The 24248-nt window shown below is 40.9% G+C and overlaps 2 protein-coding genes across 2 annotated transcripts in view; one reads left to right on the top strand and one right to left on the bottom strand.

The window, feature by feature from the left end:
* LOC122396978 (RING finger protein 17) overlaps positions 1-24248 on the bottom strand; it is a 216158-nt gene that overhangs the window by 1590 nt on the left and 190320 nt on the right. Inside the window, exons 5-21 of the mRNA XM_043395777.1 lie at positions 8736-8957; positions 8033-8160; positions 6197-6345; positions 5998-6093; positions 5732-5884; positions 5359-5638; positions 4279-4435; positions 4096-4209; positions 3756-3858; positions 3498-3667; positions 2258-2487; positions 1585-2182; positions 1347-1495; positions 901-1268; positions 409-584; positions 218-337; positions 20-130 (exon numbers count right to left, since the gene is read on the bottom strand). Coding sequence (XP_043251712.1) covers positions 20-130; positions 218-337; positions 409-584; positions 901-1268; positions 1347-1495; positions 1585-2182; positions 2258-2487; positions 3498-3667; positions 3756-3858; positions 4096-4209; positions 4279-4435; positions 5359-5638; positions 5732-5884; positions 5998-6093; positions 6197-6345; positions 8033-8160; positions 8736-8957 — 3324 coding nt within the window. The remainder of the gene's footprint in view (positions 1-19; positions 131-217; positions 338-408; positions 585-900; positions 1269-1346; positions 1496-1584; positions 2183-2257; positions 2488-3497; positions 3668-3755; positions 3859-4095; positions 4210-4278; positions 4436-5358; positions 5639-5731; positions 5885-5997; positions 6094-6196; positions 6346-8032; positions 8161-8735; positions 8958-24248) is intronic.
* The window catches only part of LOC122396682, a 78462-nt gene continuing 64651 nt past the window's right edge, over positions 10438-24248 (top strand). Inside the window, exon 1 of the mRNA XM_043395276.1 lies at positions 10438-10871. Within this exon, the coding sequence (XP_043251211.1) occupies positions 10811-10871 (61 nt within the window). The 5' untranslated portion in view covers positions 10438-10810. The remainder of the gene's footprint in view (positions 10872-24248) is intronic.

Below are 24248 nucleotides of genomic sequence, written 5' to 3'. Positions count from 1 at the left end.
ATTTTAAGCGATTACTTACAATTAGATATTCGTCGGTTGTGTTTAGAACAGTCACTTCGCATTTTTGATCAATTAGAAGACCATGCACTTTATCCAAAACGTCTGTTCCCCACTTTTCAGCTTTATTTATCTACCAGGTGGAAAAAAAAGATTTAAATTACAATTTGATATCAACAGAATAATCAAACGATATATTTAAATTATTTAAAACATTCACCGGATGAAATCCATCGATCAGACATTTTGTACATTGGATGGGAATGTTTTGTAAAACAATTTTCTTCTTCACAGTACCGATCGAAGATTCCTCGATGTTACCGTAATCTACAAACTGCACCTATAATAGAGAAATTTTGTTACGAAGCGTTGTACAAACGTTCCCGTATAACTAAATAATCCATTTTTTACATCGAGCGAGTAATCCTCCAAAACTTTCATCACTTTTCCTCGATACCATTTTTTATTTGCATGATATTGCGCGATGCATAAGTCTCCCGCAGTCCACAAAGTATCGCATGTATTTAGCGAACAATTTTTATACAGTTTTTCTAACGTTGCTTCTATTTTCTGTAACGTTTCTTCATCTGGGGAAAATGGGGCACAAAAGAATTAATATATTGTGTAAATAAAATTGTAACTTTATCTCTATTTACACTAGAATTACTTAATGCAATTAAATATTTTTTTTAAATTATAAAAATTTTAAATATAGTATTGAAAGTATTTTTTATCTTCATTAATGAATTTATAATTTATCCTTTTATTGGGGCATAATATTAAAAATTTTAAGTTAAGAAAGTCATTAATTTTCAAAATTAAAAATACTAAATACTTTTTATTTCAGCTATTTAAATTTATTAAATTATTATTTAATAACTGGATTATATAGAGAGTACATACTTTGCTCTACAGAGTGTAAATATAGGAATCCATTGTGATCCAAGTATGTAGGTTTGGCGATAAATGTTTTCTCCAATATGGGTTCTACAGGTAACCAAGTCGAAAATACAGGTAGCGATGGAATGTTGTCGAATACTTCTTTCAAATTGCAATCCGGATTATCCGTGTCCGAGTTTGAGCTCGAGTCTGAGAATCGTAACACTTTTTGCACCGTATTCGTACTAGAGTTCATATCGATAGAATTATCCGGCTCGTTGGTGATTTTGAACCATTTTGCGTTTGATTTGCATTGCGTCAACCTTTCCATTCTTTTCATCAAATGCCTCCTTAACTCGATCGCTAGAATCTTATCGCGCTTCTTTGCATATCTATTTCGATAAAATTGATTAATAAACAGACACGAACAAATAACATTAGTTTGAAATATTTTGCAAATTGTCACATACTCTTTTATGGGCAAGGCAACGCCCTTTTCAACCAACATTCTATTCACGGAATTAATTTCCACTTTGGTGGGCGCCAATGGTCCGGTTATCTTTGTTTCTTTTATCCACAATTCAACGGGGATCGCAGAATTTTCTATATCCTCGTTGTCCTGCGTGACATAGAAAATCGTTAGATCTTTTAAGTAGGAGCAAAATAAACGAATTTATGGAAATTAATCGTAGAATACAAAGTGCTCACGAGTTTCGATATGTAGAATTTGCAGTTGGGGCTGTTCAAAATCGCCCGCAGTTCTTCGCAGGATAACGATGGCCAGTTGTCGGATCCTCCGCAGGGCAATATACCGGTCAACTTAATTTTAAACACATTTGCTCGTATTTTTTGAAATACCGGGCACAGTGCTTGTATGTCTTTTATGGTGACTGTTTCCTCGATGCCCAGGTCGAACAAAAACACGACCACTTTATCCTTAGACTCTATTCGAACGATCTGAGCGCGATAATACCCGTTTCTCGATAAACACACCGCGCAAACTGCATCCTCGCTCCAAATTTCCGCCATGGAGTAATACTCCCTGTAGAAATTTTGCATTTCTTTCATCATCTTTTCTACGTCAGCTTGATACGACGGGTCGGACACGTAAATACAGTCCGGGGAGTGGACGTGCTGTATCAGAACGTTTATTTTGAAAGGATCCTCTTCCCTCGATTCGGTTTTATTCGCCATATTTCTATTTGGCTCGTCGTACGGTTGCGCGGGTATTTCTGGCTTAAAGTTTTGCTTTTTGGCGTTCGGTTTTTTCTTTTGCCTTTTCGTGATCGCGTTCGGGCCGAAAGGGCTGTTACAAAACAGAGAAATTACTTTTAATATATCGATTTTCAAGTGGAAATCGAGGAATGATAGGTGTGTTTACCTTGTTTTTATACTCATCGCGAGATTGTTCTTTACTAACATATGAGTGATGCTGTCTCTGTTATTCGTGTACATAAGCACGCTGTACGTGTCGTTAATTTGTTCAAAAGCGAAAAGGTTAAAGGGCTTCGAGTTCATCAGAAGTTTCTTCAGATACTCGTTCGTCTCTGGTTCCCATTCATTGTTACTGCCATGGAATGGTTTCACGTTTCTTAAAGAAACTTTTATAGCCTGATGGGTAGGGGAAAAATTATTTTTAAATTGCTCGTTGTGTGCAGGGTGTTAGCCAGTAATGTGGGATCTGTTTTCAAGGATCAATTCATCGAGGATCGGTATAAATCGACATTTTTAATACAGTCAATGTAAGATATAAACAAAAAGTAGACGTTTCGAGACACAGTGTGTCCAGCAATGGACAAAAGTAAAAAAACTAAAGTCTATGTTTTATAAATTCTTCAAAGGTAGATTTTAACACTATCTATAACTTTTACTGAATTTACAAAGTTGTTGAAAATTATGCTAGATATTCATTGCAATTTTCGGTGGATTCTGCTTAAAAATGTGCCATTAACCGAAAGTTTGTGATTTTAATTTAACTGCTAAACGATCTTTTTACAACATTAACAATTGGTCCCAATTTTTTATGTCAAATGTTTATCAAGTTTGAATTGAGTTTAAAAATAATTTATTGTGCATTCAATTGATTTTTGTATTCGTTTTAAAAAAGTGTAAGAGGCCTTGGTTCGAAAATCGATTAGTCTAGAAGCTATGATTTTTGTTCCAAATTCCCATTTACGCGACACACTGTGAGTCGTACTGATTCGGGATCATTCGACGTAATTCGGGTCGAGACGTATCGGGCCCTATCCTAATTCGCCGATTCCGAATATCAGGCTACCTGGCACATCCCTACTCCAAAATAAATCTGAACTTCCGGCAATCAGTTGTATCTCGACAGTGAAAACGCGCAGAACTCTCTTGCACACTGATCCCCGCAATAAGTGAATAAAAATGTGGTAAATTTCAAGCCCCCATGATCCAACAACGAATGTAAGGATTCTTTATTCATATCAGCGCGAGGAATACCGGAAATAAGTTCCACATTAACTGTAACACCTTGCATATTCCACACTTTTCGCGTGGATCCTTCAAACGTTGAACTTTAATATTTCTATTTCTATTTCTAATCGTTGGAGGTGTCTTGTGATTTTTCGTTGGCACAATTTCTCAAGGGGACTCACCTGAGTCTTGCAACTCATATATTTCTTCGGAAGGGGTTTTATAGCATCGTAGCTTAACGTCAACGTGTACCCTAAATCGACGTAGAAAACTCTGACGGTATTTTCCGTAACACCGCACACCAAACCCCTGTGCCAAAATCCATCGGATCCGCGCGCCGCGCACGGTAATTCTTTAGGGGAGAAAATTAACATAATTGTAGTACATTCACCATCGAGAATGAAACGGAAGTTAGAAAATGTACAGGTCGGGTAAATTACCTTTACACGGGACTGTTATAAAATCGGTATCGTCCGTGTTCTGCTCGTAATTTTCCATCATTTCGCGGCTCATCTTGTGAAAATACGTCCTATTCGCGTATAACTGCGTAACATAAATATACGTTTATATGTATTTGTATATACCCACGTTAGATACAATTACATATGCATGTTATGTGTATACAGATATACGAATAGACATTTCGGTAAAACATTCAAACGTTATTTTATTTTTGAAAAAAATGGCATTCATCGTGTCGGTGTCGTTGAGCTGATCCAAATATGTAGTTTATCCCTGTACACAACACAACATTGCAACAAACGAGTCGATGTATCTTACTTTTTGGACGTATATAGAGCTAGGAGATTCGACGAATAGAACCTGAACCCCCGTCTCCTTTTCAAGTTCCAAATGCTCTTTATAATACGTTTGCGCGCACATCGGATTCGTCCTCTGCGAACAAAAGATCGGTGGTGAAGCTTGCAATCGAAACGTAAACAATTACAAAGGGCATACAATTACCACTAATTTGTGCTGCGAGACGCAAGTGGCGTATTTCATGTACGTCAACGAGTCCTTTACCGATATTAGACCCGAGTCTTTCGATGAAATGCCACAGATATCGACATAGTAAGTGTCACCGGTTATCATCAGGATGAACATCGAAATCGCGGAATTACTGTGAGAACGATACATCCGTTAGAATTTTTAGAACGATACACAGGGTGTTCGACCACCCCTGGAAAAACTTTAATCAGAGATTCAAGACGCCAAAATAATTATTTTTAGCCTAAATTTTTCGGCGAAGAAAAACAATTTCAAATCGTTCTGGAAAAATTATTATCGGTCGTGGGGGTCAATTACAATCATTTTTGGTCAACAGACACACCCCCGAAATCCTACTCATTTTCGAGAAAAAAATTCGAGTAGGTGCTGAAATTTTTCGGTGAAAAAAATTGTTTTAAATCGTTCTGAAAAAATTATTTTTAGTTGCAGGGACCAATTAGAATCATTTTTGGTCAATACACATACCCTCGAATTCCTACGCATTTTCGAGAAAAAAATTCGAGTAGCCTAAATTTTTCGGCGATAAAAAAAAATTTCAAATCGTTCTGGAAAAATTATTATCGATCGTGGGGGTCAATTACAATCATTTTTGGTGAATAGAGATAACCCCGAAATCCTACTCACTTTCGAGAAAAAAATTCGAGAAGGTGCTGAAATTTTTCGGTAAAAAAAATTTTTTTAAATCGTTCTGAGAAAATTATTTTTAGTTGCACGGCACCATTAGAATCATTTTTGGTCAATACACGTACCCTCGAATTCCTACGCATTTTCGAGAAAAAAATTCGAGTAGCCTAAATTTTTCGGCGATAAAAAAAAATTTCAAATCGTTCTGGAAAAATTATTGTCGGTCGTGGGGGTCAATTACAATCATTTTTGGTGAATATAGATACCCCCGAAATCCTACGTACTTTCGTGAAAAAAATTCTTCAAAAATTCAATCAACGAATTAGTATCCTTGATTTTCGTCTTATTTTGGCCTATTGAATCTTTAAAATTTTTCCCAGTAAATCTTGCTAAGTTTTTCGAGAAACTTACGTGCACACAAGTTTTTTAAAAGCCTGAGTGGCGTCTGCGTTCCATTGGCCATTATTAGGAACGATATCGAATAATGCGCACCTAAGAGCTTGCGGCGGCATTATTGCGAATTGCGGTATAATATTTCTTATTCTCGTCAATGGCACGTTGTCTTCTTTCATTCCGTAATCGATGAACATAGTACTATACATTTCATCGTTGTTGGCGTTTATTTTCCTGCTCGTGACGCGTCCGCGATACCAATTTCTATCTCTGCTACATTGCACGATGTACAACGCGTCTGCAAAACGAACGAAACATAGGAAATCTCATACAAGACGGACCATCCAACGCGTTCGTCTCGAAAAATCATTTTCTTGAGAACGGTACATACTTAACGTGATCTCCGTAGGTATAACTCCGGTAGTGTTAACTAACGTTGCTAGCTCTTTGGCAAGTTTCGCTATTTTACTCTGGTTCCGTACCAAATGAACGTAAAAGAGCGAGGGATCCACGATGTGCGTGATACGGATCATTTCTGAAGATCCTTTAAATCGAACGAAAATAACCCATTATTCGAAACTGAGATTTTTAGCGATAACCACAATTAAGGTACATTTTATAGAGATTGTTCGTGAATGATAAAATGCGAAAACGTACCGGTAACAAGGTGATTATCGATCTTTTGAGGCAGAATGTCCACGACCGACGTAGCAGGCGGTGGTTGCAATTGCAAGAACGGCTTGCCTTTAACAACTGTGAAAACGAAATTCGGCACGAATTAAGATTCTCGTCGTCGCGTAAATAAATTTACCATTTTGAATAAATACGCTCGGTTCGGGAAGAAAATTATTTTTACTTGGAAAGCTGTTTTCCTCGGTCAGCGATTCTATTTCATAACCGTCCGGCAGCAATTCCGTTCGAAGCAAACTGAAATTTGTCACCGGGGGTATGTTCAATGTGCAATGGTTTTTGATAGCGTCGGCGATGCTTTCGTCTACGTGAAACCTGCGAAACAAACGGTTTTTCCTCTCAATAATTAATAAATTGTACTCTGATTCGAAGCAACGCGGGCATGGAATATTCGCGTTGTTTGGAATGTCTTTCGTAAACATTTCCATCGTCCGTTTAATTTTTAAAACCGTTCGGAAGAAGCGGAAGCAATTATAGTGAGCTCTCGTGGTCAGAATCATAATGGCACTTGTAACATTGTAGAGTGACCGGTACGTCGAGTGTACGAGAGGTGCAAAAGCTGACCATCCTCGTTGCACCCTCCCACGGAACGCTGCTTCAGACTCTGCATATTACAATGGTCGTTCGAACAATAAAATACTGGATGAAACGACGAGGTCGCACTCGAACGCAAACTCGCGTCGTAAGCGGGAACTTTAGAAGTCAAACTCGAAACGTAAATGGAACGTAAATGGAACTTTAACCGAACGAGAGTGGCACGGAACTCTCAGAAATGAAACTGCAATTCAACGGGATGGAAACGCAAATGGAACACGCTGACGATTTAGCGATACTCATCGCCACGCACGATGACGATAGACGGATTCGCGTGATAAAAAAAGCACCAAAAGGGGCCAAGTGACTAAAAGAAACTAGTTAAGTTGTGCACTGGTCCATCAAGAGACTAATTTCCCTCTATTTTAATTAAATTAACCCTTGCAATTTGTTTCAGTATGAACACTCCACAAGCTGAGCTGATCATTTCGCAAGGAGGAACACGGAGAAAGAAAACTGCACTATATAGGGTGCGTCACGCAACTGGAACGTGTATGGCAAGTTTTATTTTTCTATGGCGTCGGTTGCTTCATAAATATAACGCTAAGTAGAGTGCACTACGTTTAATAATGAATTATATCGAACCGTTTGGGAAATGGGAAGAAATTGCTAGTTTCTTTGAAAATCGTAATCGATCAAGGAGGATCCTGTTTGCTCTGGTTTACTGAAACAGAGGCGGAACGACACTTGTTTTCGCGGCTCGGGGAGGGGTAAAAAAAAATTTTTGAAGCGGCTTTATAACGCAACCGTAGGCGCATTTCACTTTAATTAATTACTCTTGTACCTTTCTCTCTCGCGCTCATTCACTTTTCGTTTGGACATCTGTAAGCTGCTTACGGATATAAACGACAGAGGATTTGTCCGACTCTGCACCATCGTCGGTAGCGAGGAAAATAAATTGTTCAATACGTACTGGAGATTTTGATTTATCAAAAGCTTTAGTTTTTACTGCGTCGGGAAACACTGTTCCGTATGTTTCAAGACTAGTTAAGGGATTTGATTTTTCTGTATAAATCGCGACGAATAGAACACGCTGGTAATAATGTTCGAAAAATATAGAAGAACGAAGTAAACGAAACTGTGTCTTGTTGTTGTTCGTGAGAAGTTTTAATATTTTGAACGAGCAGAGAAAGAAATACAATTTGGAATAAGTGAAGAAAGTGGAATTAATGTAAATTTTCAGTATCTTGTACAGTGAACAGTGTTTCGAGATTTCCCTGCTTTTAGTAATATCAGTCATGCTTATAAAAGTACCTTCTCGTTGTAGTAACTATTTTGGAAAGTATTACTTTTAATTAAGGATACGAGAAGCCACTCTTGTTCTCTTAAAACTTTTAACGAAGCAAATGAATATTATACGAAGCAGGTTTATTTATAAATAATATTATAGGAGTAAAATATTACTTACTCGATTTCCTGATTTTCTGGCACGGAATTAATTATCAAATGGCACGGAGTGTTGGTTAATTTTTCCAATTTTTGTATTAGCTTCCTCATGTCTATTTTGTCAAGATTGTCGGTGATCGAGGCGCTTATCTACGCAACAAAATATATACACATATTTTTATTATAACAGAAAAAAAACGTATTAAAATTAATCGTCAACAGAAGACAATACTTTCTCGCCGTGACAGCTCATTTCGATGACTGTTGGCCGTCCATAATAATTTCATTATGAAAATTTGTATTTCTCCTGTCATGTACACACCCCCTGTAGCTCACAGGGGAAGATTTAAAATTTTAAACATTTTATGACACATGGAAAATTGGCAATGTCATCTAATTTTAGTCGGAGTACTTTCAGCAGTATGTTCGAACTTTAATGAAAAATTTGTACGTATTTACTCACGATCGAAACAATGGCTTATACTGAATTATAATGAAAAATTATAGAAATTCATTTTAACGATTGAATCTATGGTAATTATGAAAATAATTATAAATATTATTGTAGAATTCAGAATTCACACGTTCAAATATTTCACTGCAACTGTATTCTGCGACAGATGTATTATTAATTACTAATAGTCATTTTATGTATTCTGATGCAAAGATTTGAACTATTCAATTAACGTGCAGAGTAGATGACGAAAAATTATAAATATTCTTACAACGTGTGCAGATTGCAGTCGTTCTTCGTGTTCCCTCAGTTGCAGTGCAATCTCGTCGATATCTTTATTCTTAGAGTCACGTCGCTGATGCAGCGAGTCGATTAGCTTTGTTTCCACATTTTGAAGTACACCGTGCAAGTAAGCAAAATGTTGCGTGATAGTTGCTTCTATGCTGTCGGTGTTCAGTACTTCTGTCGGCTGCATAACTGCCAGTTTCAATTTCTGAAACGTAAACGAAAAGAAGCAGCTTTAATATCTCGAATTAAAAACGTTCGAAATTGTCTCCGTTGTTCGTAAAACAATAACAAAGCGTAGCAATGAAACGAACAATACAAGTTAAGGTTTCTTATTGTAAGAACGATGTCGGATCGTCATAACGTCTGACACGAGGCGGAACGACGAAATCCTTGTTATCTTTCATAAAGTTATTCTCGAAATTATTAAACGGGCACTTCTCGATTCAGGATTAAATCAACAACTCGATTCCTTCGCGAGTTTCGCGGCTGGAACGTCGAAAACGCAAGGAAAGGTCAACAAGTGACAGACACGAAATTCAAGGAAAACCCAAGAAACGTATTTAAAGTAGTTTTAACATTTAACGCGTACGCCATGTAAAATTTCACGTTGCTTCGCTAACCGTATGCTCCAACGAACTTTTTATTTTCACTAAAGTCGGTACAGTTATTCGAACCTTCTGAGGTTCCAATCACTTTCGTGTAAGAATTTTTTAGTTATTCCAAGTGCTACGTTATTAAAGTTCTCTGCCAAAATATGTCAGAAGTCAGATCACGATATGTCATCGCTTTGATTTCTTAACGAGTACCTCGAGCGACTGGTCGAATATCAATTGAAATATTCCGTGACGCAAGTATTAGGTCATATTGTGTGTCTCATAACTCTTATACAAGGTGCTTTAACAGGGATGGGGAACTTTTTAGGAGCCAATACTACGTGTTAAAATAGATATTATATTTAATACGTTGGTTGTAATGCAAATTTTCTATGTTTAACATCCTCTCTGCAAACTACCCTTAACACATATATTCGTGTATTTAAAAAAAAAAGAATGTACTTGTCCATTTTCGTATAACTGTCAACAGATTCGCAGCGTGCCTATCGGGTCTTCTCTGACGCCGCGATGGACTCCAGGAACATGACGTTTTATTGAATTCTTTGCCCCGTTTATGGTCCAGTGACAGTGGTCTAGCTGAATCGGGGGTACGTCGAATTCCGTGTATCGACATATCTGAGATGCCTGCTACTCGGCCAGAACTTGTCAACATACCAACCCACCAGGTACAATGTAAAGATTTCAAATACAACCGGGTTTACCAATCCCACTGACAATCGATCCACGAATGTTTGCGAAACAAAGATTCGTGGAGTCCGGAGATTCAGCAAAAATTTCGAGAACGCATTTCCCGGGTCTCCGTGGTTCAAAAATACTTCTATTAATTTTATAGAAAAGATCAATTTAAAATTTGACCGATTTGCAAAAGAGATCATTTCGTCCGCGCGTTATTATATCGGTGCGTAAACGGGACCTTTGGGTGTGATCTCAAGGATCGAGCGATCACGCGTTATCCTTCGGCGTCGGAACGCCTTGGCGCGCTGAGTCCAGAATATCAACAACGCCGATACGATCGACGCGGTCTCGCCGTGAACCAGAAGGTCGGTCTCTTAGCGGCTTTCCATCGGAAAGAGGATTCTCCGTGAAGGGAGAAGAGTTTATTCCGTCGAAGGGAGAGTGGCAAAGATTGGAATGGCCGGGAGCAAGGGAACAAGAGGTGGGTAGATGCTCAACATCGGCGAGCGGACCAACGACCGAACAAACGCGCCTTTCCTCAGTCTTTCACGTCCCGAGGACCGGTTACCATCGCCGCTGTCGTACGTTCCGTTCCGCGTTAAACACCGTTCGACGCACGTCAACCCGTTCACCAGCACCGTAAAACCAACGAGCGTCGAGGATGACGTTGGTTCGCCAAACCACGCGATCCTAGCTTCAGCTAATCGGCTGGCGCGAACAATCGTTTTACCAAGGAACGCGAGGATAAAGGGGCAGGAAGAGGAGGACCATGCGGTTGCACGACAGCTTCTGCGTACTCGGATGCGTCGCGTTCCTCTTGTCGCTCGCTGGTGAGTGCATCCGTCGTTTTTAATCCTTACGAACGGTCCTGGGGAACCGTTTCTCGAGACAGCGTTCTACGATCCGCGTTCCGTTTTCACTTTTACGACGAAAGGTTGCGACGACAGGGAGCGTGGGAGGCTTCCTGGACATCCCTGGCGGATCGAATGGAAATTCGAGTGTCCACGTGCGTGTTTCGTCAAAATTGATCGGGGTCCTTTTGGAACACTCGATCTCAATTCGAACAATTTTTTATTAGTCATTGATATATGAAGATTATAATCGACGTAGGAAGTCACAGTGCTCGAGAATAATTAGTGTTTCTCCATTGAAAGATGTTTATTAAACTGTTATTCACTGTATTTCAATGAAGAAACCGCAGACCGAGTCATCTTAAACGCGACGGTTAAACGGTGAAAATGATGAGGCAATGCTAAAAATAATTAGTTTAGACTTGGTGCGCTCAGCGATTTAGATACCCCAGAATCGACGAAGCGCGTTGCAAAAATGGGCAATGATAAATTTGATTTACAAAGTAGCTCGATGCGATCGACAAACTCGCGAAGCATATTAAGATCGAGAGGTATGAAAAACCTCTGGCCGAGGATTGGTATTCGTTGGGATAAGTTTTATTCGCTTCGACGGTGGATGGCCTGAAATTGCGCGTCCCGGAGTTGCGCTTCGAGAAAGGAAAGTACCGCGAAATATTAGTGATGCAAGCCATTGTCTCTCCGGGCCGGCATTCTGATTACCTTTTCCTTCGCGAGTCAAGAGTACATAGACCTATTTTCAGAACGAACGATATATAACAAATTCTCACGAACGCCATAGAGACCTAATATGGATACCTAATACAGCGCTTTCTCCGTCGAAGTCCCGGTACTCGGCCGGCAGCGAGCCCTCAATTAATTCCGCGATAACAATTATTACGATCGCGTTACCGTTTCCCAGACACGTAAACCGCGAGAAATCAATTATAGACTCTCTCTCTCTCTCTCCTTAACGAGGGACGACGCGTAGACGATCAAAGTTACAAAGCAGTCGACCAGACGTTGGGCAAGGCGAGCACACCTAATTCCGACAATTATCTGTCTGCGTTTCTTTTATTTGGTCGCCTCGTCTCTTATTTGTACATTTCGATCTTTTGATGAAGAAAGGCTCTGACATTCGATGTTGACGGAAGCATTTATATTTCATTAACACAATGTGCCTGTAAGATTCTTCCCTCTTCAGTTCAGTTTTCACACGTATTCGTCGAGTTAGTTTCTTGCCTTTGCAAAGAAGGTACTGTCGTGACCATCTTACAAAACTAGGCCGAAGAAAGTCTTCTAAAGAGAAAAAGAACTGGTTACGCGGTTTAATGGATTAGTAATCTCTCGTTTACTGGATAACTGCTGTGAACAATTGCTCAGATAGATTCCTTTCTTCCGAGCAAAAGATATAAACACTGCATCACTTATGACTGGATCAATCTGTATATTATGAATTTTTTTCTCGAAACCGCGTAGGATTTCGGGGGTGTGTCTATTCACCAAATATGATTGTAATTAACCCCTGCTACCGAAAATAATTTTTCCAGACCAATTTGAAAAAATATTTTTTCGACGAAAAGTGTCAGTAGACTGTTCCTGGTCAGACATTATATTTTCGGTAAAGAATTTTTTTCTCGAAACTGCGTAGGATTTCGGGAGTGTGTCTATTGATAAAAAATGATTGTAATTAACCCCTGCAACCAAAAATAATTTTTTTAGAACGATTTGAAATTTTTTAATTTCGTCGACTTTCATACTTTCTCGAATTTTTTTCTAGAAAATGGGTAGGATTTCGGGTGTATGTCTATTCACCAAAAATGATTGTAACTGACCCCCGGAATCGAAAATAATTTTTCCAGAACGATTTAAAATTTTTTAATTTCGTCGAGAAATTTTTCATGTATTATAGTGTTCTTGTACGAATTTTGTTCTCACCTCGTTGAAGTTTCTGTATTCGAAAGTGAGAATGCACTAATTTACTTGCATGCATCGGTTCTCAATAACGATAGCTCAGCGTTTATAAGTTTTTCGCACGCTGCTAGCATGTAATTATAAAATAGCTGAATTTTTGGTTCGTCCATCAAGCGTATAGAGATTGCATAAAAAATAATGGCCGCGTGCAGAGATTCAACAGGAATCTCTCGCCACGCGTTATCGTCGTCGTCGTCCAGTCGGGGGCGTCTTTCGCGCAAGCGAGTGCAATCTTGTTTACCCTGTTAAATCAGCCGCAGTGAATCCACTTTAACGTCTTCGCGGCGCACAGCGTTAATTATACTGCGTAAACAGTCAAAGGGAGGCCCCGAAGGAAGCGGAAACGAGTGGAAGTCGGTGAAAGACCTTGCCGCGGCTGCGAAATTAAGTTCATCCGCGGACGGGAGTCGTGGCACGGAGTGGCTGGGAACAAGTCTCACGGGATCGGGGATCGATAACGCGGATTACCTTACCAGGCGATCGCCGTGGAACACCCGGGGTCGTCGGGATTTAATTAGCGGGATCGATCGAGAACTCGCGGACAAGCTCGCCCCCCCGGATTAACCGTGAATTCTGAATTTATTCGTCGCGCTTATCGCGCGCGCGCCCGATCGTGGAGGACCCGAATCGTAATCGACGCCCCTGAACGGTTTGTTCCGTTTACACTGATTTGCCCGGCCAATGCGCGGTTCCTGTCTCATTAATTCCGCCTGTGTAAACGCCGTGCTCGATCGTCGAAACGCGTATCGCTCGCTTCGCGAAACGTGCACGGTATTATTGCGAGTTCATTCGCTCGCCGCTCGGTGAATAGCGATGAGACGAGTCGATCGACAGGAATATGATGACGTAACCCGAAACGTTTTACGTACGGCCTTTCGAAACGCGGAGTCGCAGACAGGAAGGCACGAACGAATTTAATTTGCCCGCGAGGAGCCCTGGAGGACGCGAGGCGCGACGCGTGGAAACGGGATCCTCGGATATTAGCCGTTTACGATCCAACGATTTTATTAACTTTCCTCCACAAATTGCAGGGTTTCGGTCGACAGGGTGGAACAAGTCGAATAGTTTCTTCAAACATTTCATTCGGAAACTTTATACCGGAAAATTCTGATTCGGGTTGGAATGGACCACAGGCGTTCAGGCCTCCGTATGATTAATGGAGGTTTTAGATTGTATTACCAGTTAATTTGAATCCTGGTAACGAGCCTCGCGATGGTTTCTGCGATAAAACGATGGCCGCGGATGGTTCGCGGAGGTTCAAACGTCCAGCGTAAAGAGAGCGAGGCTGAGAGAGCGATCCTTGAATGAAAATTATTTCTCGATCTAGACCGAGCAACCGGCTGGAAGTGGAACGCCTTTCGAATCGTCGATCGACAGAGAGTAAGTGGGAGAAAGGGTGGGTGAGAGGGGGGGGGCAGAAAATATCTCGTTTGTTCTCAGCTTCTGTTCGCGGCAAAGCGTGACTCTGAAAACCCGATAAAGCCTAAGACGGGCGGCACTTTCGCAGAGCCGTCACTCAAGCAACGCCTTGTCTAATTTGCATTTCGAATGTGGCCCGGTCGGTAGATAAATACTTAGCGCTATCCGCCGGTTTGCTCGCGGGAGGACCGTTTACTCGAGATCGTTTTATGCCCGGTTACTTGCTCGTCCGCGATTTCCATGGCCAGCCTTTCCTTCGAGCCGCGTTTGAAATGTGCTCCACGTTTGTCGAGGTTTCCCCGCTCGAGCATGAACGACCATTCGGCGTTTAAGGGGGCTCTCGTCTTTCGAACGATCGTAAAAAAATGTCTTATCTTTGTTTCTTGCGATCTAAGTCTCGAGAACGTGCCCTGAAAATATTATATTCGATCGAACAGTTAAATCTGAAATGGGCCCAGGGTTGCAGATTTGGCAACGATTACGTGTGCCCTCGCGTATCTATGTTACCTCGATCACTATTGAGGGCGAGGAAGCACGTGTTAGCTAGAAACGTGAAAGGTTACTGATAGTGTGCATCTCCTAGGGCCTTAGTTCTTCGTAGCTAATCGAATTCATGGATATTGCAGCTGTCCTCTGAAAATAGCTTACTGCATCATAAATCAACGTTTGAAAGTCCTTAATAAGTGTTTAAGATGATTGATTAAACAGATACGAGCCAAACTCTGTCTTTCGTTCGCAACTTTCGAGTTTTCAACCCCTAAACGCGAGTATCCAATGTTCCTTAATGCTCTATTTGTGTGACAAGTTTCATAACAATCATATATCAAGTATCAAGCAAAGCGAACGATCTCATTAATGGACGTGTAATCGTTAGGCGACAACTGTTTTTTTTATCAAGGTATATGATTGGGTTAATAGCAGCTTATAGTTGTACTTGGCCTTTGTACCGTAACATATACTTAATTTTCTCTTTTTGCAATAAAGACTCGTAATTATTATTACAGGAGAAATTCAAAGTATGAATCTTTAGTGAAAAATAAGTTTAACACCTCTGTTAATAAAATTCGATATCTTTAGTTTCAGTTAATTCTTAATCCATACGCGATAGATCTCCAAACGTCGAATGCAATTAAATATTGTCTGCTTTTTTACGAACGCAAAACACCGCAACTTTCTACTCCTACACGGAATAACGAATTAATAAATAATATATTTTTAACCTTCAATTGATAATTGCTTCTTTGAATGCAATTAATTAATTTCCGATGTTTATTGGAAAAATGAAAACAACTGGTCGACAAAGGGGATGAGGATCGTTAACGAGGAAATTTACCTCGATTCGAATTACGAAAATGTGCCGCGTTGTTTTGTTTCCAATAGCAATTTATTACCGAAACAATAATGACAGAGGCATCTTCGTTTAAAGACGAACGAAACTGTAATTATTTTTCTCAGAGCTGCGATCTGTTTGGCGTAATGTCTCGAGCGAAATTATTTCGAAAGTGCCCAATTTTCAGCAACATAAATAAAAAGGTATCGCGAAAGGATTTTAAAACTTTCTCGTTATTAAAATGCAAATGATACAGTCGTGTAGATAGCACGATAAATTGCATTGTTATTTATTGTGAACATCTTAAAATGTTGATTTTAATCTCATTAAAATCTATCCCCCTTTCATCAAATGCAAGTCTTCATTTTCTCCATTCATAGAGGCTATTTGTTTATTTTGTTCTGCGCCGATGAAGACTTGCATCGCGTTCGAAACGCACCCGTTATGGAATAAATTACGACTGTTCCTTCCAACCGGTTCGTGCGTCAAAATGTTTCTTCATCGTCGTTAATTACTCGCCCAAAAGGCTCTCGATACGACGAAGGTATCAATTTGAACTTATCGTTCGTGCACAAAATTTCTTTCCTGGTTCAAGCGATATCTCGCGAATCGGCGTCGATAGTTTACAGGTATTCAAAGACACCGCGCGTGTAACGATTTCTTCATTAAAATTAATGATGTCGCAAAATTGAGACACACGCGCCCGGCTAGGGTTCAAGCAAATCCAACACGCGTTAAAATCATGCTCATTTAATACGCCTCATTATGAATTATATAAATGTCGACGAGTGCGCGCGCGCGAGTTCGAGATATAATTAGAAGTTATTATACGCGTGTGCAAAGCCGGTGGATATGTAATACTGGAAAACAAGTATACTTGCTAATGACGTCGGCTGGGAAATTAAGGCAACTGTATTTTGAATCGTGAACGGTTTTTCTATACAAGCTTTCCCCGCAATTTTTCTTCTTTTTCTTTTTTTCTCTCTCTTTACAACGCCGGAACCACGGTTAAGAAGACTTCTGTTTCTCTGAATTTCATGCGCTCTCGTATTGGAGCGAGGCAATTAGGAGACGCAGTCCATCGTGTTTCGTTTTTAGAACGTCGGATTCGAAAGTTGAAACATTCGTACCTAATATTTACGAGCAATTACTGTCGACGGCGCATCAAATTTGTAAAAACGGGTTTCTCGCGGGGGGCGTGCACCACTGGACAGGTTGTCTCGTAGAAATAAACTATTTACTGTATCAATTCGATCCAAATTGTTTAAAAGGTGTGTCTCTCAAAGAAAAAGAAAATTCCCGTGACTCAAATTTTGACGATCGTCCATCTTTTTCAGATTATCGTATTAAATTTCATTTGGCAGCAAACTATGAAACGACATTTGGAAATAAAGGCTCGAACGTGACGTATCTCGCATAAACAAAAATCCAACGAATCCAGCGAATATTATTTTTTTATGCAAATATAAAAAACGCGCATAAATATTCCGTTCGGAATATAGTGCATCTTTTATCAGTTGAATTGCAGATAGTGCCGGAGACATTAAGTTGGCAACAGTTAGGGAACCAACCTGTATTACTTATTGTTAGGGAGCATTCGATAAGGTGCATTATCAGCACGCTATACCCCAAGCACGATTTCATCGATTTTCTCAAACAACCGCGATAACAACCGACACTAACAATTACCAGAACGATAATACTGCTTGCTCGGTTCATGTTTAATAGGTGGCTATTTGTTTGGGTTATTCCTAAATTATTTAACGGGGGGAACGTAGTTCAAAACAGATAAAACGAAAATAATATGTAAAATAGTTCTCTTCACCATCGTCTCGATTTTTATTCCCCGTATTTTCAAAGAAATTAGCCATTTCGAAACGTATAAATTTTTCCTGACATTTAAGTTTGCGATATTAATTGCTGTTAGAAGAATTAACGGCTAAAGAATATAGAATTCTGATAAATATTTCTCGAATCTTTGCCCGACTCTTCCGACAGCGTGCGACAAAGCGAACGGAACGCCTGTTCTCCATTCCATTTTTCCGTTTAGTTATTGTTTTCTCGACGTCGAAATGTTTTCGCCGTGATGCGTCGTCGAAGGAAAGAAAGAAGCAACCAAAGGGAGGGAAAATAGAGGAAACCGTGTCCGCGTGCATTTCCGTCGCAGCAAAAACGATCGATCGAGGATCTGGGGGGGGGGGAGGCTTTCTTTTGTGCAAAATACCGAACGACAGAGCGTGCACGGGCGTAATATTTTTGTCGTGCGTGAACCGCAATTTCTTCTGGGAGAAATCGATGGTTCTAACCTTTTCATTGGAATCGACGCCATTATACGCTGGATCAAATGTTGACCGCGAAACGGACAATCTGACAGACCGGAAACAGACTTCCCGCGACGTACATTTCGCGTGGACGTCCGTTTCAATGTTTTATAATCCCTCCCCGTCGTCATCCTCGACCTCTTTGATCGAAGATTCAAGAAAATTTCTATATTCTGTATTCGATAGCAGCGTTCGAAACTTTGGAGTTTCGGTTATTGAAATTGCATTTCTCGTCCTAATTTTCGATGCTCGAAATACCCGGCGAGTTAATTACACCGTGAGACATTTACTGTTCTCAGATCGGGAGAACGAAATTAAACGCGGTATGGGCCGCCGGCGGTGGCGCGGAACGTCGGTTTATTTTTATATTGCGGAATTTATTTTCGATGTTGCCCGTTGCTCGGTTCGTGCAAATAAATCTGCTGGAGAGAGTGACGCGTGACTCGTCGTCGTTCGAAGCTTGCCACGATAAATTCCATTTCGACGTCACGCGGGTAAACCAACGGTGACAATAATGCATAGGTGCATAATCCGCGACTCCTACGCGCCGCGTGAATGCACCGATCCCGCCGATACTTTTGTACATACATCGTGCGAACGAACCGATGCTACCACGCAACTGCACGTTGCATCCTGTACAGGGTGTCCCCGTTAACAGCATCCATCGAATTTCTTCCGAAATCGACGACCCAGGTTTCGAAATTAATATTATTTAATACACTACTTCAATCGATTCACATTTTTCACAACTCTCTAAATAATAATAACTTTAAAGCTATTAGAAACTATTATCTAATTAAAAAAGAAAAGCGAGAGTAAAGGAGAGTTGGATATTTTTTTTTCTCAATTTAAGAGTTATCGGTACGTAACTTTTATATGTTGCGAAAACGAGGAATTATCGCGCGGTTTGCATGGGCAACGATACGGTTCGAATGTAAATTCTTTAATACGTTCTAATAATTATGTCCATAACGCGCTTTTGAGGCGATTTATTTTGCTCCTCCTTCGAATGTAAATTTATTAGTAAACCAATATGTTGCGCGTGAATAATTAATCTTTGTGAAAACAATACGATTCGGGACGGCTGGAAACAACGATATTAATTAACCAACTTTAACGGTCTGCGCGTTGCAGTTTCAAAGTAAAATTATAAATTCAGTGTTTCGATGTTATATAGAAGGTTTAAACGGGATCATCGCGCCTACTACAAACGTTAATATTTGAAGAATTTCATAGGTTTTCGGGAACTTGGCATCGAAGATATTAAAATATTTGTCAAATTATAGGATAATTCATGGTATTCCGGCCGGGCGTACAAAGTGCTCGCGTAATTTTCCAACGCGTTATGCCAAAAGTCTGTTATTATTCATTCGCGAACTAGTCCTTGCAATAAACATGTTTTAGGCGAGTCGTCTGTTTCGGAGCGAATTGCGGATCGATCGGGAGCAGAGAATATTCACGACAATTATTACCGATAATTAATCTTTAATTATAATTGGCAATGCTCCTTTTAATTATTACCGCCAATAATTCATTCAGAATTCATAATTATCGTTTTTTAATCTATAAACGAATTCATCGTCCCCCCGTTATTGCCCGTCGAACAGGCAAATCGAAAGTAGTCCTCGTATTGTTCACTATGTTTTATTAGCGCGTAAACTCTTCGGGGAAACAAGTAAAAATATAATAAATTGAGGCGCAAGATCGAAACGGTGAATTTTAATAAATTTGCAACAATAAAACATACAACATATTCCTCGTAATTTTCTGCTGAAAATTTCGCAAAAAGGACAATTTTAAATTCGTATCCGAACCGCTCTCGTCGATGTAATAAAGTGTTCACATTTAATGTTTTTTTGCCGATGGGGGATCGGCGTAGAGAAAAAAAAGTGAAACAGCAGAGAAAGAGTGAAAGCAAAATCGTTGAAAATATGAGAGAAGGTATCGCGTTACAGATGTTTTTATACGCGCGATGAGAATCCAGCAGATCTCTATAAACGATGGAAAGTATCTCGACGAGACTCGAAACTGGATCGCGCGGATGGCGGGAATTACCTTTGAAACGGTATTAATCGGCCGCGATAGAAGACAAATTCGTACGGAGACGAGGGGGACATTAAATCTTCTCTGTTGCCCCCCCCACCCCCCTGTCGGTACGGCGCATAAATTATTTTAATAAATCGCGCGTTATAACGCGAAACGTAGGATCCCCGTCGAATCCAATTAATCGTATCGCGTATCCAGTGTTCCAATTAAAATTTCGCAAAAAAATGCGTTGCCACGTTAATGCTCGTGCGAAGACCGCCGTGACTCATTGCTTGTGCAACTCTAGCACAGAGGAATACGCGTTCTCCGTTTTCCTTCTTCCATTTTTCTCCTCTAAACAGTCGACTGGGATAATCCTTGCGGATCGGTTCGTTTAAAAAAGGCATATATACCCTTACACCATTATATCTCGCATTGGTGAGATTCCAATTTCCCAATTTTCCAACTCTCGAGGACGGTAGAAAATAATGATAAAATAAAAAGATTTATAGATAGGTTTGGTGAACTTTATGTGCCGCCAATTTGTTAGTCGAGGTACAGAGTGGGTAACTGGTTGTTCCATCGCGTGCTCGCGAGATTCTTTGGCGTGTAATTAGTGGAAAGATCCATCACCTGCCCGAGCACATTAGGCCGTCCAAGAATCCCGATATACAGCCTCGGTTACGATGAAGTTATTTCGTTTCTCGCATTCTTGCGCGGTGCTGCAACCGGGCTCATTGTCCTTCGCCATCTTTGTTCGCGCTGGTGGAAGAGCCGATCCAATTTGTCAATGGTATTCATACGTAAAGCTACATTACTCCGAGCACTGTAACGGTCCGGCACCGTCTCGTTCACGCGGTCGGAAATACGCGTCATCCAAGCGTATTTTTCCTTTCACCGTGCGTGTAAACGTCCATTCTGAACGGAGGTGGGAATTCCAACGACGCGAAAATGCGTTCATCCGTGGCGAGTAAGTGAGATCTGGATAGACGAGGCGAGCAGAAGGTTGCGATTCTCGCTTCTGTTATCTGGGACTAGTTACGCGCGATGCTAATTTCGCGATTACGCGACAACGCTGTTCGATCGCGTCGACACGCTGAAACGCTTTGATGGTCGATCTTCCCCGCAATGATCACACGTTGCGATAGTTTCGGTATGTGCTTCTTATATGGTTGCAAGGTAGTCCAGCTCCAGTTACTGGAATTCCGCTGCTAGTCGTTTGCAAAAGCTTGAAACCTCGCGTGTTTACGCCAGGAGGTTCGAAAAAATGTCCCTATGCAAGGTTGCGCCTCTAATTGTAAGTGCAGCTCCAAGGTACTTTGATATTCTTACGATCTCGTGACTTTTACAACATTTTTAGACGTGACCTAGTCCGATAATCTCAGGTATATCTGAAGGAATCAGTCAGGGCTGAATCTGAGAGGCAATTTCAATCGAGTCTTTGTTTCCTTAAAGAACTACTCCGGAAGTTGAAAGAGAATTTAGAAGCGATTGCCTTATCGCGGCTGATGGGTTCAAACATCGGTACTTTTAGCCAGAGGAGATCACAATCTCGGGACCGTCTTGTATCCTCCCTCTGGTCACGTCGAAGTTTAACTTTCAGTTCTTGAGAAGCTTTCCAAAGCCAGAAGGATCCCGCCGTTGCGCCAGGAAAACGAGATCCAGGAAATAAAGAGAGTCGAAAGTTTCTATCCCCGTGACCGCTACCGCTTTCAGAAACTGGAAATCCCTGTTGGCTATCCATCGATCCGGACTTATGATCGCATAACCTTGACTCGATCGAGGAAACGGTTTCGCCAATGGCCATGCCGGACGGCTTTCCGCGACGGAAATTTGCATCGAAAGACACTTAGCTTCCCCGTCCGTCAGCGAAAATCTGGTTCGCGCGCGTTTACGATACAAATGGACTTCGTATTGGAAGAACGAGCAAAAGATAGTGCAATTGAATTATTAAAGATTCGGAGGTTTATATCGTTTTTTAACCTAGCATAGCCCATCGATTGAATCGAACGTTTTCACCTATTTTAGACTGGCATAGAGCAGCTAACAGATCATTGTTACTTGAAAGCTTCAGCTTGTAGGTTAGGGATTTCGAAAGGTTAAAGTCGCTCCGTTCTGTGATAATGATTCTCGCGCATCTACGTCGCGCAGTTGTCAAACGCCCCAGTGCGCATGTTCGAGGAGCGTGATGAAAAGTACGGGTACCGTGAACTGAGTCACATGCCCCTACGCGTGGCACGAATCCGCGTCAGTGGGTATCGAGCGCTGTTCCTCAAATTGTCGCAGCGCCAGGTCAAGGACAACTGAAAGACAAGTTGGTGAGTGCGTTGACATACAGGTGACTATCGTGTCAGTCGAATCTGAGTATCATGTCAGTACATATTCTTGTTGGAATGTCATGATATATAATATGATGATAAAAATTACAAGATTCGTTGACAATATTTTGATACACTGACAGAGTCACGTCACCTATTCCTGTACGTAAGAAACAGAGTATTAGTCGAGGTTCAGTAGAGATAGAGACACCTAGAAACGGAGTCACAACAGCACTCCCTCGTCCATCTTTTCCACCATGTTCCCGCGCTGGTAGTCGCGTCATACCTTCGCTCGACGAATGGAACAATGTCACAGGGGACTTGTAATGAACGTAATTTAAAGTCGATCTCGTGGATGTGTTTCATGGGCCAGGCACGGGGTCGTTCGTCGTCTTAGAAACTTCGTTACGTCGGGATGAATATCTTAGTTTGCCGCGTAGATGGCAAGTTTCCGCGCCACGACGAAAACTTCCGAAAGTTTTGACATAATACACAATGTGCGTAATGTGATTCTGGACGAAATTATTGTTTGCACGGAGACATCCGCCCCCTACCCCACCGCCTGGTTAACGATGTCTCCGTGTTGTCATCGAGCGCGATTCCTTTGAAAATACTCACCGATGAACTGTCGAGGGAATGTTATTTTACGCGTCCAAGCGTGATGGCAAAGAGTACGTCGACTGGAGGGATGTTCCTCGAACGAGCACGCTCGAGACGATCCACGGGGTAACAATATCGCGACAAGTTTTTTGTCAAGAATCCGATGGAATTAGCGAATCCCCGCGTCCGACGATGGAGGAATGCGTGTCTCAAAGATCGCGTTTTAATCGTACCTTCGGCATCAAAGACACGAAGAATGCAGTTAAATTTAATCAAAACAACCTGGTCTTGACGCAATTTAATAACGGCGGTAATTAACTGCAACTCGAGTCCGTACATCAATAAGTCTGGCGTTAAATATTGTAATTCAGAGTTAGGATAGATGAGGGTAAAATTTTGTGCTATTTCACGAATATTCGAATAACTTCTTTAACATAGAATTCCTCATAAATTGTCTAAGTGACGAGTGACGTTTAACGATGAATAATCTTAAAAGGAACGAATAAATTTATTACCGCAATATAGTAGTCCAAATAAGAAATACTATTATGCAATTTATATGATGTAAATCTTAGAAATTTCTGTTGGACTCTCTCCAACGTTACTTCATACTTGGCATCTACAGGGTGTTGATCGAATCAGTTTGAAAGATATGATCTGTTGACACAAAAGTTAATACAAAAATAATTGCTCCAGCATAGCTGAAACTGCAATTTACGTTTAAAAAGGAGTTTGTCCTACTTAGCAGACTCGTTCTGTATATTACAAAATTATACCTTCTCGTCAAAGGAGCTTTAGAAACGTTCGTTTCTCGAGCATCACGTGCACGGCGACACTGGATCAGCCCTTTGGGACAAGCGACGTAATTTAAAACGTGACTCTTTGACAACGAGGTCTAATATATTTTTCAACGATTCAGACATTTTCCCACCGTCCTCCGGATCCCCTAGTTTTCGAAATCGCGCGCGAATTTCGAGTTTGAAACGGCTTTCTTCGCGCGATAATGCATCGAACATTATCGAGGAGGCGAGCAGCCCGTCTGCACGTCGATCGATTAATCGATAGTATGTTATTTCGAACGCGACCGATGCTCAATGGAAGTGCCAAATGAACCGGGAGACGCACATATCAATGGCATCTTCGGTGATCGAATTACGGAGACACCCTGTAGAACGAGGTTGCGGCCAGGCGTTTTCCCTCATTGAAAGTTTATCTCAGACTAGTGGTCTAACAGGCGAAAGGCAGATTGCGAATTACTAGGTGCTGAACTAAATGAATCTACGAGATTGTATTTCAATCTTCGTCCGTGGGCTGTTCTGGCTAACTGAATTTCTTTGAGGCGATCGCTTCTTAATTTATCTTTTTTCCCCCT

This window comes from Colletes gigas, unplaced genomic scaffold, assembly GCF_013123115.1.
Source record: "Colletes gigas isolate AHSC1104 unplaced genomic scaffold, ASM1312311v1 Colletes_gigas_Sc00008, whole genome shotgun sequence".
Taxonomy (NCBI): domain Eukaryota; kingdom Metazoa; phylum Arthropoda; class Insecta; order Hymenoptera; family Colletidae; genus Colletes; species Colletes gigas.
The sequence above is the reverse complement of the archived record's forward strand: the minus strand, read 5'-3'. Positions and strand labels throughout refer to the sequence as shown.